General features: G+C 49.7%; 9 protein-coding genes across 9 annotated transcripts; 6 read left to right on the top strand and 3 right to left on the bottom strand.

Annotated features, from left to right (window-relative positions):
- Positions 1 to 201: 201 nt before the first annotated feature.
- On the bottom strand, positions 202 to 621 carry PFICI_09684 (uncharacterized protein; the record flags this gene model as incomplete). The annotated part of the gene is made up of 1 exon (XM_007838265.1): positions 202 to 621. One exon carries the CDS (start codon positions 619 to 621, stop codon positions 202 to 204), a length of 420 nt encoding a protein of 139 aa, XP_007836456.1.
- A 1,140-nt stretch (positions 622 to 1,761) lies between these two features.
- Positions 1,762 to 2,163, top strand: PFICI_09683 (uncharacterized protein; the record flags this gene model as incomplete). Its single annotated transcript, XM_007838264.1, has 1 exon — positions 1,762 to 2,163. The coding sequence occupies one exon, from the start codon at positions 1,762 to 1,764 to the stop codon at positions 2,161 to 2,163; it is 402 nt and encodes a 133-aa protein (XP_007836455.1).
- Positions 2,164 to 3,295: 1,132 nt separating this feature from the next.
- PFICI_09682 (uncharacterized protein) lies at positions 3,296 to 4,688 on the bottom strand (the record flags this gene model as incomplete). The annotated part of the gene is made up of 3 exons (XM_007838263.1): positions 3,296 to 3,775; positions 3,840 to 3,926; positions 3,975 to 4,688. The coding sequence occupies 3 exons, from the start codon at positions 4,686 to 4,688 to the stop codon at positions 3,296 to 3,298; spliced, it is 1,281 nt and encodes a 426-aa protein (XP_007836454.1).
- Positions 4,689 to 5,061: 373 nt separating this feature from the next.
- PFICI_09681 (uncharacterized protein) lies at positions 5,062 to 6,917 on the top strand (the record flags this gene model as incomplete). The annotated part of the gene is made up of 6 exons (XM_007838262.1): positions 5,062 to 5,226; positions 5,289 to 5,417; positions 5,487 to 5,583; positions 5,637 to 6,281; positions 6,421 to 6,658; positions 6,713 to 6,917. The coding sequence occupies 6 exons, from the start codon at positions 5,062 to 5,064 to the stop codon at positions 6,915 to 6,917; spliced, it is 1,479 nt and encodes a 492-aa protein (XP_007836453.1).
- Positions 6,918 to 7,436: 519 nt separating this feature from the next.
- On the top strand, positions 7,437 to 8,802 carry PFICI_09680 (uncharacterized protein; the record flags this gene model as incomplete). Its single annotated transcript, XM_007838261.1, has 2 exons — positions 7,437 to 7,698; positions 7,757 to 8,802. 2 exons carry the CDS (start codon positions 7,437 to 7,439, stop codon positions 8,800 to 8,802), a joined length of 1,308 nt encoding a protein of 435 aa, XP_007836452.1.
- Positions 8,803 to 9,154: 352 nt separating this feature from the next.
- On the top strand, positions 9,155 to 10,076 carry PFICI_09679 (uncharacterized protein; the record flags this gene model as incomplete). The annotated part of the gene is made up of 4 exons (XM_007838260.1): positions 9,155 to 9,221; positions 9,275 to 9,581; positions 9,652 to 9,735; positions 9,797 to 10,076. 4 exons carry the CDS (start codon positions 9,155 to 9,157, stop codon positions 10,074 to 10,076), a joined length of 738 nt encoding a protein of 245 aa, XP_007836451.1.
- A 1,332-nt stretch (positions 10,077 to 11,408) lies between these two features.
- Positions 11,409 to 12,509, top strand: PFICI_09678 (uncharacterized protein; the record flags this gene model as incomplete). The annotated part of the gene is made up of 1 exon (XM_007838259.1): positions 11,409 to 12,509. The coding sequence occupies one exon, from the start codon at positions 11,409 to 11,411 to the stop codon at positions 12,507 to 12,509; it is 1,101 nt and encodes a 366-aa protein (XP_007836450.1).
- Positions 12,510 to 13,857: 1,348 nt separating this feature from the next.
- On the top strand, positions 13,858 to 14,688 carry PFICI_09677 (uncharacterized protein; the record flags this gene model as incomplete). The annotated part of the gene is made up of 1 exon (XM_007838258.1): positions 13,858 to 14,688. One exon carries the CDS (start codon positions 13,858 to 13,860, stop codon positions 14,686 to 14,688), a length of 831 nt encoding a protein of 276 aa, XP_007836449.1.
- A 525-nt stretch (positions 14,689 to 15,213) lies between these two features.
- On the bottom strand, positions 15,214 to 16,196 carry PFICI_09676 (uncharacterized protein; the record flags this gene model as incomplete). The annotated part of the gene is made up of 3 exons (XM_007838257.1): positions 15,214 to 15,338; positions 15,392 to 15,928; positions 16,025 to 16,196. The coding sequence occupies 3 exons, from the start codon at positions 16,194 to 16,196 to the stop codon at positions 15,214 to 15,216; spliced, it is 834 nt and encodes a 277-aa protein (XP_007836448.1).
- Between the last annotated feature and the right edge of the window lie 125 nt (positions 16,197 to 16,321).

Below are 16,321 nucleotides of genomic sequence, written 5' to 3'. Positions count from 1 at the left end.
GGGGGGCGACAGAGAGGGAGAAAAAAGAGAGAGAAGCAAAAGAGAGAAGCAAAAGAAAAAGCAAAACAAAAAGAGAGAAAAGATAGAGAGAAGGAAGACAGAGAGAGGAGAGAAAGAGAAAAAAAGGGAGAGAGAAGGAAAAGAAAAAGAGAGCAAGAGAGAGACAAGATCATGTGCCTAGTGCTACAAACGTTGGAGTACTCACGCGTAGCCAAATTGCTTGGTAAGTTCCAGGTCACCGCATGGTGTTCCCGACTTCTGGACCTGACGATATAATGAACGGCAAGGCCAATTGTTACTCTCTTCATTAGAGTCAAGGAGGTTGTAGAACAACATGCTACAACCTTCGCCAAATGAGGATGTATCAACCCAGACTTCGTACTTGCCATTATCCGTCGTGGGCCAGTCAGGAAGATCGATGCTGGTGGATTGGCAGCCAGTATACTCGCTACCCTTGCCATCACTGCTTGTGGCCCAGCTCAATTCCAAGTTGTAGGCCTCAAGATTGTTGGCGTCGGGCGGGCATTGGTTAACGCTGTAAATATCAGCCTCCCCAGTGCTCTGGGCTTGAGCTCCTGCAGCCAAGGCGGCGATGGCTAAGAGAGCGCTTCTGGGAGCCATTGTGAAGACGAGGTAATGATACGAAGTGAATTCTGATGAACGTGATAATATAGTAGTTGTGTAGATAATCAATCGAGAAGTTGAATAATCTAATGATGCTGTAGGAAATCAGAACTCTTCGAAATATTGGGAAGGCGCGCTGCTTTATACTAATTGTCTTCGTTCCCAAACTTCATGAACCCACTCTTCAATATCTTAATTTGGCAAAACTATAAAACAATAATGATTTGATTAGAGGTGATGAAGATGTAGTGAAGTTTTTCTCATTTGACGTCATTATCCCTGCAATGTCTATTTGTAGATGACAAACATTGAGAATTACTTCATTGGAATATCTCACGCTTGAAGAACAATCTGTGGATTATACGATGTGTAGATCATTGAAAGACAACTTAATGTTTGCATGAATACTTATTTGTCTATTTTTGAAGGGCATGATATCGATCTTCAGGACAGTGATCAGCGTGAGGCTGGTTTGAATCCCTTCAGTGGGCAATTGGAGATGCCGAGACTCTTGGCACATGCGCTTGCCCAAAATTTAGCTAGCGATCGTCGTTGACGATTTTATAAAAAGGAATCTGCAGCAAGTGGTCCTTGTGGCCCCAATGAGGATTGCAGAAATCGGTGCCGACGAGGATTCACCAAGTGACGATTTTCAATTCTTGGCCGACTTGGATCAGAATCCAGCTCAGATCTATAACCTATAATTACATAATCAGATGTTTCGTATATTTTATGGGGACTCGCACGTACCACGCAAATGACGGCAAGTCTATAATCCCATAAATCCCATGAATCCTTATTATGGGGCAGACGCCATCACAGCAAATCACAGATCAGCTGCCTGACAGATTATTCAGCCTTGGAGATGTTGATATATTTATTATATATGTTGCAATATAAAGTTCAGAAATGTATAAATAAGGTCAAACAAGATCATCTTTGTTCTCACTCAAATCATCTGTTCAAAAACATTCCAAGCAATCTGTGCACTCAGAAACCCAATTCAATATCAAATTTCCCCAACATACTCTCACCATTCAGAACATTAGCGCAAAACCCTTGAAGCAATCTAGCCAACAGCAACATATCAACACAAGAAGCCAGACTTGATCCCCATTTACATCCACACAAGTTAAAATGCACGCCTCTCGCACTTTCACTTCGATCGCATTGGCGCTTTTCGGCGCTCAAGCCGCCAACGCTTGGCTGCTCGAGTTCTGGGGCACCCAATCCAACTGCGCCAAGCAGGGCAACAGCGCCGCGGACAACTCGGCTGGTGGTCTCTCGGGAGATAGCAACAGCTGCATGATGGCGTACTACGACCTCAAGGCCATGAAGGTGACGGAATGGGACGATAAGTGCACGGTCAAGGTGTACGCCGGAGACTCACTCGACTGCAGAGGCGAGGTCATCTACGAGAAGACCAAGGAGGAAGCCAAGGACGACGGCGAACTGGCGGACTCGGAGGACGGTGCATACATGTGCCTGACCGGCCTTGCCGGACACCCGGGACCGTATTATGCTTCTTACGAGTGCTAAGCGGCTGTATAATATTTGAACCTAAGGACAAGACTCGGTATACAATGATGGGTTTGAGTGGCTTGTATTAATAAGGTTCGAGAGAAAGATGTATTTGGGCCGATCTAAGCAGAGGTTTATAAAACATGATTCATTTATTATGTCTTGCACATCTTTTACAATCATGACCGTAGCTTTGAGCAACCAGCGCCACACAAAATGGCTGCCATGAAATTCCTTATAGCATTGCAAATTGGAAAGATGCCTAGTTCAAGAGGAGTTCAGGTCCACTAGTTGCTTGCATTAGCTAGCATCTGATAGTAACCACCTACCTAGACATCTACTACTATGGTGGGGTCTTGATCAGTGGACCCATTAGCCTCTTGAGATCAAAACGGCCATCATCAGTTGTGTTTTCGCGTTTTGAATTAGTTCGTCATGCTTCCTTCGATTATTTTGATCGGACATCTCAACCGGTAATCAATACATGAAAATTTGGACTCAAATGCATATGCACTTGATGCAGTCCTGAAGCGATTGGGCTCATGCAATTGCCTAGAGGCGTTGTGTATTTGGTTGACCATGCACACGCTGCCCACCCTAGATCACTACGGTAAAACTACACGCTTTTCATCTCCATTTTCATTTAAAACGACGAAGCTGTCTAAAGAAATTATCGAACAACAGATTATAGTCATTATAATTCATAATTCATAAGGATAATAATAAAAAGATAACAAAAAACATACAACACCCGGGATCCCCAATGGTCACCCACCTGAGTACTAATGCGGCAGGCCATGGCTATAATACCCTGATCTGGCATATTTGGTTAAAACCTATGGCACGTGCAACATTGTTCAGGAGGGCTGACGGTGATGGAGAGGCTGATTATGACAGCCCACCATGTCCCAACTCGCGTGCGCCCAAAGTCAGCTTTGTTGACAATGCAGTCGACTGGGTCATACCTGGCTTGAGCGAATCAGAGCAGCACAAGGTCGAGGATGGTATGCCCGAAATTCGCGTGGTGGCAGATGTAGCAATCATGAAGAAGTAATTGAGTGGCTCGAAAACATTACTCGCACCTCAAGACATCATCAGTCTCTGCACTAAGCCGGTAACGCGGTTTGCCGTTGACGACTAATCTACACTATTATGCTAATTTGCCATTCCTCGAGTCTACTACGGGCGAGGCGATGGGGATCCATGCCTCCACTACCGGTCTCCAGAGTGGGAAGGGCAGGAGTGATCCAGTGCCCACCCGAACCTTGAGTATGATGTCTCCAACAAATGGTAGAGTCCACAAGATGAACAAGAACACCCAAGTGCGCCCCAACCACTTGATACACCGCTTTGCCCGCGGGCTTTCCGGCATCAACCCGCTTGAACATCCAAGCCAAATCACGAAGTCTTCCAGGGTAATTGCAATGGCCTGCGACATGAAGAAGTAAATGAAGCCCATGGTGCATTCCGCCGCTGTGATATTGGAAGGCCGAGGCAGGTGGAGCTGACCCAGGGCATGAAAGGTACCTGATATCAAGAAGGCCAGGTAGAGCTTTGTGTACGACGAGAGGTTAGTACCACGGGGGATGCGCGACATATCACAAAACATGTCCGTAAACGACGTGAGAGTCTAACGTAAGGCAACGGTCAGCCTCGCCTCGCGAGTGGGGATGTAGGAACTGGGGCCGACTTACATGGCGGATGCTCTGGTGCCAAAAGCTTCCCCAGAACAATCTGACGGTCCGTGTGTCCTCAAAACTTCCAAAGGTTGAGGGCCAGTCCTGGAACAATCAGCAGGGATGAAGCCAAATCAGCGGGGAGCTTCTGACCTGTGGTTTATTCAGCCCAAGCAGTACGGTCACGAACGAGAGCTGTGCCGACTGCATGCTGATCATGCAAAACGGCAAGGCTCCCAGGACAAAGGCCCTAGCTAGGCGCCAATGCAGCACTGGGTGCCGTAGAGTCATGTATTTACTATCAATGGAGCTCACCGTGCCATCCAATGAAGTGAAATTCATCCTCCGGTGCAACTCGTACAAGAGATCTCCGACAGAGAGAAAGACAACGAATCTGACTAGCTGTTCGACTAGAAACCGAGATCTGCCTGTGCGAGGCGGCTTCGGCACGTTTTTGACTTGATGATTCCACCCAATGCCTCGGAGGTTAACCAGCAGAGCAAAAGCCCAGCGGATTTTACTCCAACCGAACGCAGCATACGCCCGTGCCTCCTTTGCGGGGTTCCCTATCCTCCAGAACCGGTCCTCCGGGCCTGAGGAGCTTCCGCGGAGCAGCGTTGCTAGGGTTGACAGGTAAAAGGACCAGGCGATGGAGAAAGGCTGCGCCAAGCCCATGTCATTCGTGAAATGAGGATGAAGATTACAATAGATAGCTAGAGAGATGATGAGTGTGGCAAAGACGCCTCGCCGCCCAGGGAACGGCGGCGAGATGAGCGCTGCTACCTGGCACGCCCAAAGGAAGATGTGGGGGGCAATTGACGAGTCTGGCTCCTTGAGAGCCGTGTTTGCGGTAATGATTTCCATCATGTTGATGTTGGCGTAGCAGGTGGGTGGGCGCCTAGCAAGACACTCGTAACGCCTGTAGCAGATTCGGAGTCTTTATTAGGCCAGGTGGTGAGCCCCGGGACTGATCAGATGCCCTTGCGGGCCCCTATCTGCCCTCCGTACCTAGCGCCTGTAGTGCCACTTTCTCGCCATTTCGGCACCCGGATACCACCTCTGAAGCCCCCGCCCAGCGCCTTCGGTCCGCTAATCCTTTCCTTTTCGTTTTCTTATGTGTACAAAGGTCAAAATCGCAAATCATGTACAGCAACGACTTCCCAGGGGCCTAGATACGCATCCTCGTCTCGCCTGGTGTGATCTTGTCACATATCATCTCACCATTGATCCCATTCATACAATGGCGTATTATGAGCTGATCACTAGTCTGGCTGCCGTTTTCCTGCTAGTCTTTCTCATCTCTCACAGGCCAGAATTCCCGGAATATTCAACATTCAAAAGATTTGGCGCAGGATTTTTTGGTACGAAACCTGTGCACGTAGTTGTCCAGAATGCGTACGACAAGGTATGAGCCATGCATGCCGTGCCCAACAGGAAATGGTGACTTAAACAGCCGGTGTGTTCTAGCTGGGAGGCGTGGAACCGTTTGTGGTGCGGTGGTGGGCGAGAGACATTGTGATCATGCCGCGCAGATACTTGAAGGACCTGAAGAGTGCCGACAGAAGCCATATTAGCTTCTTTACCAGCATTAGTAGAGTGAGCATTACCCGCCGTTTCCTCATGATCTTGGTTGCGCTTTGTTGAGGGCATCACTGATACGCGCAGGCATTTTACCTACATACAACAGTTGGCGATCTCTACACTGCCGACTCGTCGCATCGCATGGTGGATGTTGTCAAGAAGGGATTGAATCGGAGACTTCGTGAGCTAGCCTATCCTCTTGCTGGTTTGCACTTGACCTGAACGCCGTGGTAGCACATTTGACCCCAGTGCTTGTCGAGGAGATTGACTACTCATTTCACAAGATCCTAGGTGAATCTACAGGTAACTTTACTGGACATCAATTTCTATCTGACGACCAGGAGCTCAATCCGGCTGCAGAGTGGGTAGAAGTCAAGGCTGCTGGGCTCTTTGCTGAAGTCGTCCACCGTGCGGCTACTCGGATACTCGTCTCAAAGGAGCTATCTCGAAATGAAAGGTTTATCAAGAGGTCTTTAAGCTATACCAAGTCCCTCTTCGTGACCGCTCTTATCATTACCAACCTACCGCTGGGTCCCCTGCGTGGCATATTGGCCTGGCCGTTAAGTTGTGTTCGCCAGTGGTTACTTCGCGAATGTAAGGCAATCTCTAGACAATCTGTCATCAATAGGGTCGAGGAAAGTCATAAGCCTGGCCGCCGTGAGGATTACGAGGATGCAATCCAGTGGACTTTGGACCTATTCCCGCAAACTGGCATTGAGGTTTCAATAGAGCGGTTCCAGGCGGAGCTGCTCCAGAACCTGTGGGCAGCGAGCGGAGCACCTGGGGGCGTGCTCACCGAGGTCATCTTCCAACTACTGTTGCATCCTGAAGAACTGGAGATCGTGCGTGACGAGTGTATACAAAACTACAGGGAGAATGGTTGGTCCGAAAGGATGCTAGACAGTCTTGGTCATCTGGATAGTTATATTCGGGAGACAAATCGAATGTTTCTCACAGGGTCGAGTAACACAGCACGGTCTCTCTCTCCGAACTTGCTCTGACTGACATCACGGCATAGTAAGCGTCGTACGAACTGTTCGCGACAAGCCTTTCCAGTTTTCGGATGGCTTGATATTGCCCGTGGGCTCATGGTTCGGCTTCCCTATACAAGCATTCCATCAAGAGGAGCAGAACGGGGCGACCGACCGCTCAACCTTTATCGGATTCCGTTTTGTCACCGAGGACGTAGATCATTCTATAATTAAGGAGAAAACCGATAAGATGGGGCCGACTATGGTTGATACAAATAACCTTGTGTTAGTACCCCAGGTGTTACACACTACTGGAGCCTTTGACTGACGATCTTCCAGCTTTGGATATGGAAATCATGCCTGCCCCGGTCGCTTCATTGCCGTGAAATTGATCAAGCTTGTAATAACAACGCTTTTAATAGGCTACGAGATAAAGTGGGAGAATAAGACACATAAAAGACCCACTCCTATCAATGTCGAAGGCCAATTTGCTCCCAACATGGAGCAGTCCATCTTCATCAGGAAGCGTAATGAGACAGCTTGAAACATGCCACTATCCTCTATAGACCTAGCAGTCTCTATGCGATACACATAAATCAATTCGGGTCACATATTTATCGATTTTGTACGTGCGTAATTACTAGTATTCTGGACTTTTTTGAGCTGCTCCAGTAGTGAGAAAATTTGTTTGTATGTGTTTCTCCCTCGTGCTCGAGCTGCGCCATTCAGATTGTGAATACATGGGGATTATCATGCATGCGATGATCACGGCAACGTTCGCAGAAACATACGGGTATCACGGACCCCGAGACGATGGGGGGAAACTAAACAATGGGCCAATAAAAGCGAATTTGTAATAAACCTATAACTCACTAAGCCTAATCGCGCACACTCGCCTATTCGGCAACCGGGAGACTCGAAGAATATGAGAGATCTGGGGCGCAATTCCGTCTTCAGCAAATGATATTAAGGCGGTTACACATGACTATTCAGATCTCCAAGCCTCCCGCAGAGTTTGTTGGGGGTGTTTAATGTTATTTGAAAAAAAAAAATCTATTTAAACATGTCTCCAGATACATACCCCAAGTCGAGTGTTGATGCGATACCTGATATCGCGCGAATACTTGACAATGTTAACGACTGTCTGACCAAATGTCTGGAAGACTTGCATTCACTAGACACACGCCTTCATGATGCCTTACATGATGGGGATGTTCTCCCAGACCGCATCGTTCTGAGAGAGGCTGCGAAGGCGGTTGATCTTTTGCATCAAATTCAAGTGATGCTTGACCCTAAAACCTTGGTACTTGCGGACCATTTTCTTGGTAATATACAGCTCTCAGTTCCGAAGAATTGCACGCGAATTCGCTGACACATCCTTAGGATATGTGCGATCAAAGTGCCTCCTGGCAGCAGTGCAGCAGCAGGTGCCCGACGTCCTACACCAGAGCGGTCCAATTACGCTGGAGCAGCTGGCCGAGCGGACAGGCTCGCGCAGCGACCGGCTGGCGCAAGTGCTGCGCATACTCTGTAACGAAGGCATCTTCCGGCATGACGATGACCAGGATGAGGGCGGCGGCACCTATTCCAACAGCGCAGCGTCGCGGCTGCTATGCGCAGACCACCCAAGTCAGTGGCACAACTGGGTACGGCTTTATGGGAACCAATTTTACGACATGGCGCGCGGCATCCCGGGCGCGGTGCAGCGCGCCGCGACGCGCTCGGCCGCCCAGATCAACTACGATACGGACGACACCATGTTTACCTACTTCCAGCACCGCGGCTGGGTGCCGGAGCTGCACCGTACCTTCGGGAGCGGTGCCCTGGCGCAAATGCCAGGCCTAGTGGCTGACTACCCCTGGGACGAGGTCGCCGGCGGCGGCAGCAATCTCGTCATGGACATTGGCGGTGGTGGCGGCGGCTTTCTGGCCGGGCTGCTGAGAAATTACCCGACAATGCGGGGTGGCATCTTTGATCTCCCGCACGTCATTGAGCACGCCCGCCCGTTTTTTCGCCCGGGTGGTCAGTATGCTGATGTTGCCGACCGCGTCTCGGATCAAGATCTCGTTGGCGGGGATTTCTTCAAGTCCGTCCCGGAATGTGAAGTGTACACGATCAAGTGGTGCCTCCATGATTGGAAAGACTCGCAAGTGATTGAGATACTCAAGACAATTCACAGGAGCATCATTCCAAGCTCGAGAAGTAGGCTGGTGGTACTAGAGTCCATCTTGGAGGACACTCATTCGTCGCGTCTAAGTCAGTATGGAGACCTCAACATGATGATGACCATCGGGGGTCAGGAGCGAACGGTAAAGGAATGGACGACCCTGGCCGGGATTGCGGGGTGGAGGATTGAGCGCATTTGGGATCTGAGAAGAGCATGGGTCAAGGCAATGGACTTCCGACCCATATCACAAGATGGAGCATAACTGGTGCAGCTAGTAAAGGGGCCGGTTCAATAAATTACGAAGTGAATGTCGAGGTGCGGCTGCTGTACTCATGTGCATAGATCAAGTTGTTTTGCTGCACCCTTTACATCCAGTAGTAGACTATCATGGTAAATCAGATACGTTCCCCTTTACGTACGTCTGCGTGAGCAGTCTGCAGGCCGTCTGAAAAGATAACCATTTGGCGGTTCGGTAGCCGATGGTCTGGCAGAGTTCCTGGCACTGACGTCGGCCCGCGATCTCAGTACAAAACCAGTCGCAGGCCATCGACCTCGGTTGGAAATAGTTATACCGAATTAACGTTGCGTCACGTTAGCATGGGAAAAAGAGCAGCATGGGACATAAAGTGATACAGGGTGACCTGGCCTACGATGGCCGGGTCATCATTTACATTCTTCAAGGTTTGTTGTTCATGGGACAAACCATCTCGACGATATTACTGAATCATACGCAGCGGATCAGACGAACTACATCAATTACATCAAGCCCCTTATACTGGCCGAGGAACTTCAACTGCGCCATGTCCTCTCGGTAATCGACACCAGGTCGACCTGGTATTACCAGGTACACCCTGAGCGATACGTGCCAGCAATAAAGGACTGGTGTCCAGAAACGAAAAAGGAACTCATCGTTTTCGAGAGTACTGCATGCCTGCAATACATTGCTGAGTGTTACGACAAAGACGGGTACTGGGCAGGCAGGAATTCATCGGAGAAAGCCGCCGTCCTCTCCTGGACGGCGTATCAGACAGCTGGTCTCGGGTATGTAGCCATGGAAATGGCATTTTGAGTTGATTGATTGGGGCTTCTCTAATCAGTGGTCTGCAAACAGCCCGACCGCGAAATACTGGTTGTACTTTGCACGTGGATATCCAAATCGGCAGAATCCCGAGTCACTGCCAAAGACAGTCGCAAAGTAGGCCGCCATCACTCGTTAGTTTGGGCTAAAACCCCTCCCAGATGCTGACAAGACCTAGGCTGCATCAAAACTGCGTTGCGCAGTGGGATATCCTCGAGCGACGCCTTGAGATTGACGGCCAGCAATACGTAGCCCTGCCAGATAGGCCCACGATTGCAGACCTATCGTACTTTCCCTTTGCGATGCCATGGATGTTTTCCTTTCTCGATGTGGATCTGGAACAATATCCCAAGATCAAGGCCTGGGGGGAGAAAATGCTGGCCAGACCGGCTGTGCAGTCAGTGCTAGCACAGGCGCCCAAGTATGGCCATGACACCGATGAAGCGGGGGCAACGTAGTCTCCAATACCAAGAGCCGGTTCGTCCGGAATCCCGGAGGTGGCACGATCCTTGAAGCACCGGGGCCCGGGAAAAGATAGCGAAGAGAGAGAGAGAGAGAGAGAGAGAGACCGAGCAAGGGTAAGCCGGCTGGCGTATATTCTACCCGGGGAGGCAATCAACTTAACCGGCTCGTGATTGAGTTGAATCGATTTGATAGACTCCCTGATCTTGCCAACTAAATTAAGTCACCAAACGGCCCCATCACCTCTATTGCTGGCGGCGTACGAGGTTTTGTGCCGATCATAGAACCGAGTGAATATATATGCTGCATTTTCCCGTGAAATTATGATGACATGGATTTGCCCTGTTCAATCAAAACTTTAGCCTCGAGGTTAATAACATCCTCATGGACCACTAATACAGAACAATACGCGAGGGCCGACGGTATCTAGGCAGCTCCTGGTTCCTTTGTCGCACATATGTGACGCGGTAACCGCGTTTCGCGCTCAACTGTTACCAGCGGAGTAATCTTGAGTCGACAATTCCCGCGGCAAAGGATGCCGTGGCTTTACCTCCGAAGAGGCCAGGGGTGTGGTGTGTGGATTCGGGTGTGATATAAAAGTATAGCCTGCATGGCCCGGGCTGAGCTCTTCCTTTCCGTTCACTGTACACAATTAATGAGGTATCAATACTCAGTCATATGTATTTGACCTTGGTTGTGACTGAGATAACACCCTAACGCCGAGCATTACTCATCAACCACAATTCGACCAAATCGAGGGCCGTGTTCTACGACCCTACCGCGGCAAAATTTAGAAATGTTTCTCACGTTTCTCAAATCCATCATCTTGAGTATTTGTCTTGCTTGGGTGTACCGATTTGGACTGTATTTCTCTGTGTTGCAAACAGTGAACAGCCCGCTGTCTTGGATGATCCATGTATGAATCCGATTGCACTTCCTGAACCAAAGTAATGCGCCTAATTTCTATAAGAAATACTTACTGTTCAGGTACCCCATTCTATCCCACAATAAAGCCAGCACCCAGACGATTCCCACGTGCCCGTATCAATTCCCCAATGGACAGGGTGATGTTGCCAAGTTTTTGGAAGGAGAGAAGAACAGTGAGGCCTGGGCCAAGGAGCACGGGAAGGTCTACAGGATATGGAGTGGCATGACCTCTGAAATGCGAGTGAGCCCTAGGCGACAAAACTTCCACCGCGTGCTAATAGCCTAGCAGAGTACTAACGGACCCGGACGATGTCAGGACCGTGTTTAAAGACTCAGACGCGCATATCAAAGGTGTAAACAATGACGCCGGGTGGCTCATGGGTAAGTTGCTTGGAAAATGCATGGGTCTAGTAAACGGACCGGAGTGGAGACAGACCCGACTCTGCATTGCAGAGGCATTCGCGCAACGAAGCATAGCCGGTGCAATAGGCCGGGTCACAGAAATCACGCGAGAGTACATGGCGGAGCTAGAAGCAAATGGAAGGCTTGCGCAGCAAATGCTCAATCCGGGCAGGGATCTCAGGCTGCTGCCATTCTGGATCATGGCAGACTATCTGTATGGCAGACTTTCGCCAGAACAACACTCGCAACTGGAAGCGTTGGTGCCGTTGCGAGATTCATTGTTTCAGCGCGTGATCCAAGGGGGCGCAACACGATTTTCCTGGAGCCAATATCTTCCCTCTACAGCAAACCGCGATTTGAATGACTTCAAGGCCAGATGGAAGCAATTTAATGACGTGGCCTACACAGCCTGTAAGGAGCAAGGCCACGCCCCACCCATCGTTCGTATGTTGGAGGCATACCGGGACGGCTCTATTACGATGGATAACATGCTGCAAACGATGGACGAGATGCTATTCGGAAACCTTGACGTTACAGCGGGCGGTTTAACGTGGAACCCCCTGTTCATGGCCGCGTATCCGGGAGTACAGGCTCAGCTGCGGCAGGAGTTGCGAAGGGAGCTAGGAGACGGCAGGAAGGCATGGGAGGCGTATCTGCTGCGATCTGACACTTTGCTGGCGGCTTCCATCCTGGAGGCGGCACGCCTGAAGCCCATCGCAGCCTTTTCTATCCCCCAGGCTGCTCCTAGCGATCGTGTAGTTGGGGGCTACTTGGTCCCAGGCAGAACGAACTATGTGATTGACACGTACGCGCTAAACGTCCGGAATCCGTATTGGGGCAAGGACAGCGCAGAGTACCGGCCGTCTCGATTCCTGGAGCGCAAAGCGGCCGACACGCGGTACCACTACTGGCGGTTTGGGTTTGGGCCGAGGCAGTGCCTAGGGAAATATCTTGCAGATATCATGATCCGTGTTATCGTGGCACGGCTGGTGGGAGGCTACCAATTGAACCTCACCCCGACGAGCAGCTGGGACAAGAACCCGAGCGTCTGGATTGCACATCCGGACACTGAAATTCTCTGCGAGAAGATTATGGAATGATGCGGGCAGGGGAAGGCGTCTCCAAGACAGCGGACCAAGGCGGCCGGCCTTTTCTGCGGCAAGCTACCATATATATACAGCCACTCCGCAAAAATAACGCCAATCGATCAAATCACACCAAAATCACACCAAAATCACACACTTTCTAAAAGCCATAACGCCACGACCAAATTTATCAAAAAATATATATTATTCGCGGGTTACGTATATACGCAAATCCGAATATTTTTTTTTAATTTTTAAAATATTAAAGATTTATAAAGTTTTTAATTATAAATAAATTATATTACACTTTAGAAAATAAAGCGCTATTATTTTAATGGGTTATAGCGGTTTAAAATCTCGGTTTTAAAGGGGGTCCATTAAAGTTATAATGGGAAATCTTTAAAATCCTTGAAAATTATAAATTTCTAATATTTCAAATTAATAATATTCCACGAATCCTATATAAAAAAAAGGGAATTATATATTTAGCTATATATAATCCATAAAAATAAATATATTTTTATTTTTGTTATAATTTTATCAAGAAATAAGCTGTTGAAAATGGATAATTTAGTGCATTTTTATATGAGAAATCCACTGTACCTATCTATTAGGTACCTTGTAGGCAAGCTGGCCGCATCCACTGTGCGGACCGTCACAGTATATACCTGCCTATAAAGCGGCGTTTGTTGGTGGTTGCCTGGCTCGCCTGGTGCTGTAAGGATTATTTTGAGCCGATGATGCCCTTGGGGGTAGCCCTGTGCGGGCAGCTGCAGTGCATCAGATGGCTAGCGCCCTCATGGCGGGGCAGCAGCTCGCGGTTTCCACCAGGCTGAAATGTACCTAACCTAGGATGTTGGTAGTCTCCCAGGTATAACAAACACCAATTAAGCTACAAACAAACGAGCAAACAAATCTATGTGCATCAGCAGTCAGGCTCGAATCTCTGTCCGCTACATCCAGTACAGCACGCAGGCTCGAGCCCGGCCAAATCCAATACTCAAAGGCAGGTCTCATTTACGGCGTACCTTACCTAGGTAGGTAAGGTAGCTATGAAAACGTGATTCGGGGCCCGACATTGTGTTACTCTACCCAAGCAGCTATGCAGCCTACCTACAGTCACTGCCGCATCGAGCAGGCTACATCACATACCCTTGCCGGTACCTATAGTTTCTTGTCACTCATCACATTCACTGTGGCTGGCGCTTGAATCACTGCCCCGCCTTCATTCCAATATTGAAAGCTGTCACGTCGCTTGCTGGTCATATATGATTCCATGTCTGCCAACAACAAAGAATACAACAAACATCTTCCCCAGCGAATGCAACACACATCTTTGCCCTTATAAACAAGAAGCACCACAATGTCGTTCCAACCCAAGCAGCTCACCCAGTATCAGGCGGAGCATCTCTCTGAGCTCCAAGGCGATGTGAGTGAGACGGCTATTGAATATATCCTAGGCTTGACCCCGCCCTTCACCGAAGGCAACATCATCCACGACAATGCCTGCGGCTCTGGTGCCGTCCTCAGCACCATCCTGACCAAGGCACACCCCGCAAACCTCCATATTGAAGCGACCGACGTCAACCCCCAGTTCGTTGAGGGTTGTGCTGAGTTGGCCAAGAAAAACAACTGGCCGGTTACGGCCACGGTCCAATCCGCTCAAGAGATTACCTTTCCTGACAATCACTTCGACTATTCCTTCACCAATTTCGCTTTTCACTGCCTCGGCGACCATGATGCTGCTGCCCGTCAGGTGTACCGCACTCTCAAGCCCGGCGGCGTCGCCGTTGCGTCGATCTGGGTGTACATGCCTCATGTTGATGCTTTACAGCATGCACACTGGCGAACCCGTGGCAAGGAAGGCGCCATGCCTGTCCTGCTCCCGTTGGAAAGCTTCGTCCAGGAGGATCTCAAGAAGGCCCTTGTAGCCGGTGGATTCAAGGGAGAGGACATCGAGTTCTCTGAGGTGACCTGCTACCTGAAAATCAGCGACCTAAAGAGATTTGCCCAACTGTCTTGGAGCTACCTTGGCCCGCTGCCCACTGGGTGGTCCCAGAACGACGAGGAGAAGTGGGACAAGGCCACTGCGGACATCATCGAGCAGCTACAGAGTGGTGACGGCATCACGAAGAATGAGAAGGGGGAGACCGTGCTCAAGATGGTGGCTTGTATCGGTCTTGCCAAAAAATGAGCAGCCACTTGTCATGCAATCCAGCCTCGTCTGTCATCATCACTACCAATTTCATCTCAGAATGCCACTTTATGAGTTGGCGCGGGCAGCTGTGGCTTGTACATGACAGATGGACCTAGTGACATCACCAAATGAAGTAGACCTGCGATACATTATCAGACATTCGGCCTTGTTGGTCTCGTATTTATTCCTTCGATTGATTGTACGCCGCCTAGTGATTGTAGGACCCGGGTGAAGGCGATAGTGCCAAGATGCGTGGCTACTGGATAGTGGTGCGCCGCCTCACCGTAACATTCTCGTGAAGCCTTGAAACAGTGAAGGAGTAGAAAAAAAATACAAAGACCATATAGAACTAATCGTAGGGGGACGGGTTCAGGCTTGTCAGTACGACGTCTCCCATGTGTTAATGCAAACTTGCCCTTGATTCTTTCTAGCTAACGGCGTCGATAAAATGATCCAATAAATCAGTCTGTATCAACGGTCTTTAAAGTGATGATAATAAATCATCGCGTTTTTTCATTTATACTACTCCGGCTTCCGAGCCCACACTGCAATCATCTTGAAACTGGCACCGATTTCTTCTAGTTCTCGCTTCAGCTGATCCAGAAAGTCCGCTGGTAATTCCTGATCTATTCCCGAGTTTGGCTGGCCTGTAATAAGTTAGCAATTGATCATGTGTCGGCGGATGTATCGCCCAGCGTACCTCGTAGAAACGCCTGCATGCCCACTGAGGCTGATAGCAGGTGGGAGACACCCTTGGCCCCCAACGCTGGATCCTCGCAGGCTGCCCCGTACTTGATGACGAAAGTCTTGCTCTGTACAGTCACCAGGCCTGCCGTTTCCACGTGAGCCGGCAAGCCGTTTGCATATGTGTATCCGATGCCGATGGTGTCGAGAAACTTTGCCATCAGTCGCTCAAAATGCCTCGCAGCAGGTCCGTTGGGCGACTCTCCACCAAAATCGGCGTCGACTAGCTCGAGATAGCCTCCTGGCTTCACGAGCCGCGCCAAGCTCGTTATGCAGTCAGCCAGGGGGCTTGAGCCGACCCCCGCCAGGGTCAGGCGTTGGTGCACGTAGTCAAAAGTGCCCGTCCACTCCTGGGGCCAGGGCTGGGTAATCGATTGGACATGAAACCTGAACTCTGGAGGGGGGTCTTTGGGCAACCAGGCTTCGGTGATATCGGTGCCGACGTACGTATGTGGTGTGTCATTGGAGTCCCTGAGCTCCCGGAGCCACAGACCTGAGAGGATTTCAATGTTAATTACCACTTCTTTCTGTCGCTGGTGAGATCTGGCGCCAGAAGCATGTAAATTTCTGTTTCGGGTGACCTGCTTACCATCTGCTGTCCCTGAATCGAGTATACGAAGGTTTGGCCGAGAAAAGTCCACTGGAGCCAGAGCCAATGTGCCCAAATATTTTGTGATTATCTCGTGCTGATTTGCGAGTCGCTGAAGTTCACCCTCATTTTCTTCCATTACATAGACATCTTTGTCCTGGGAGGTTGCCATACTGCAGCACAAATGGTGGAGAGATATACCACCTCACTCACTGAGGACGAAATGAATTTCTTGGGGCGCGTTTCAGTCGAAGAAGGGCACTGCTCGACTCGAACAGTCGACTTCTACAGTATGTT

Source organism: Pestalotiopsis fici, assembly GCF_000516985.1.
Source record: "Pestalotiopsis fici W106-1 unplaced genomic scaffold PFICI_Scf_7, whole genome shotgun sequence".
Classification (NCBI taxonomy): Eukaryota; Fungi; Ascomycota; class Sordariomycetes; order Amphisphaeriales; family Sporocadaceae; genus Pestalotiopsis; species Pestalotiopsis fici.
This window is presented reverse-complemented; position numbering and strand designations above follow the sequence as displayed.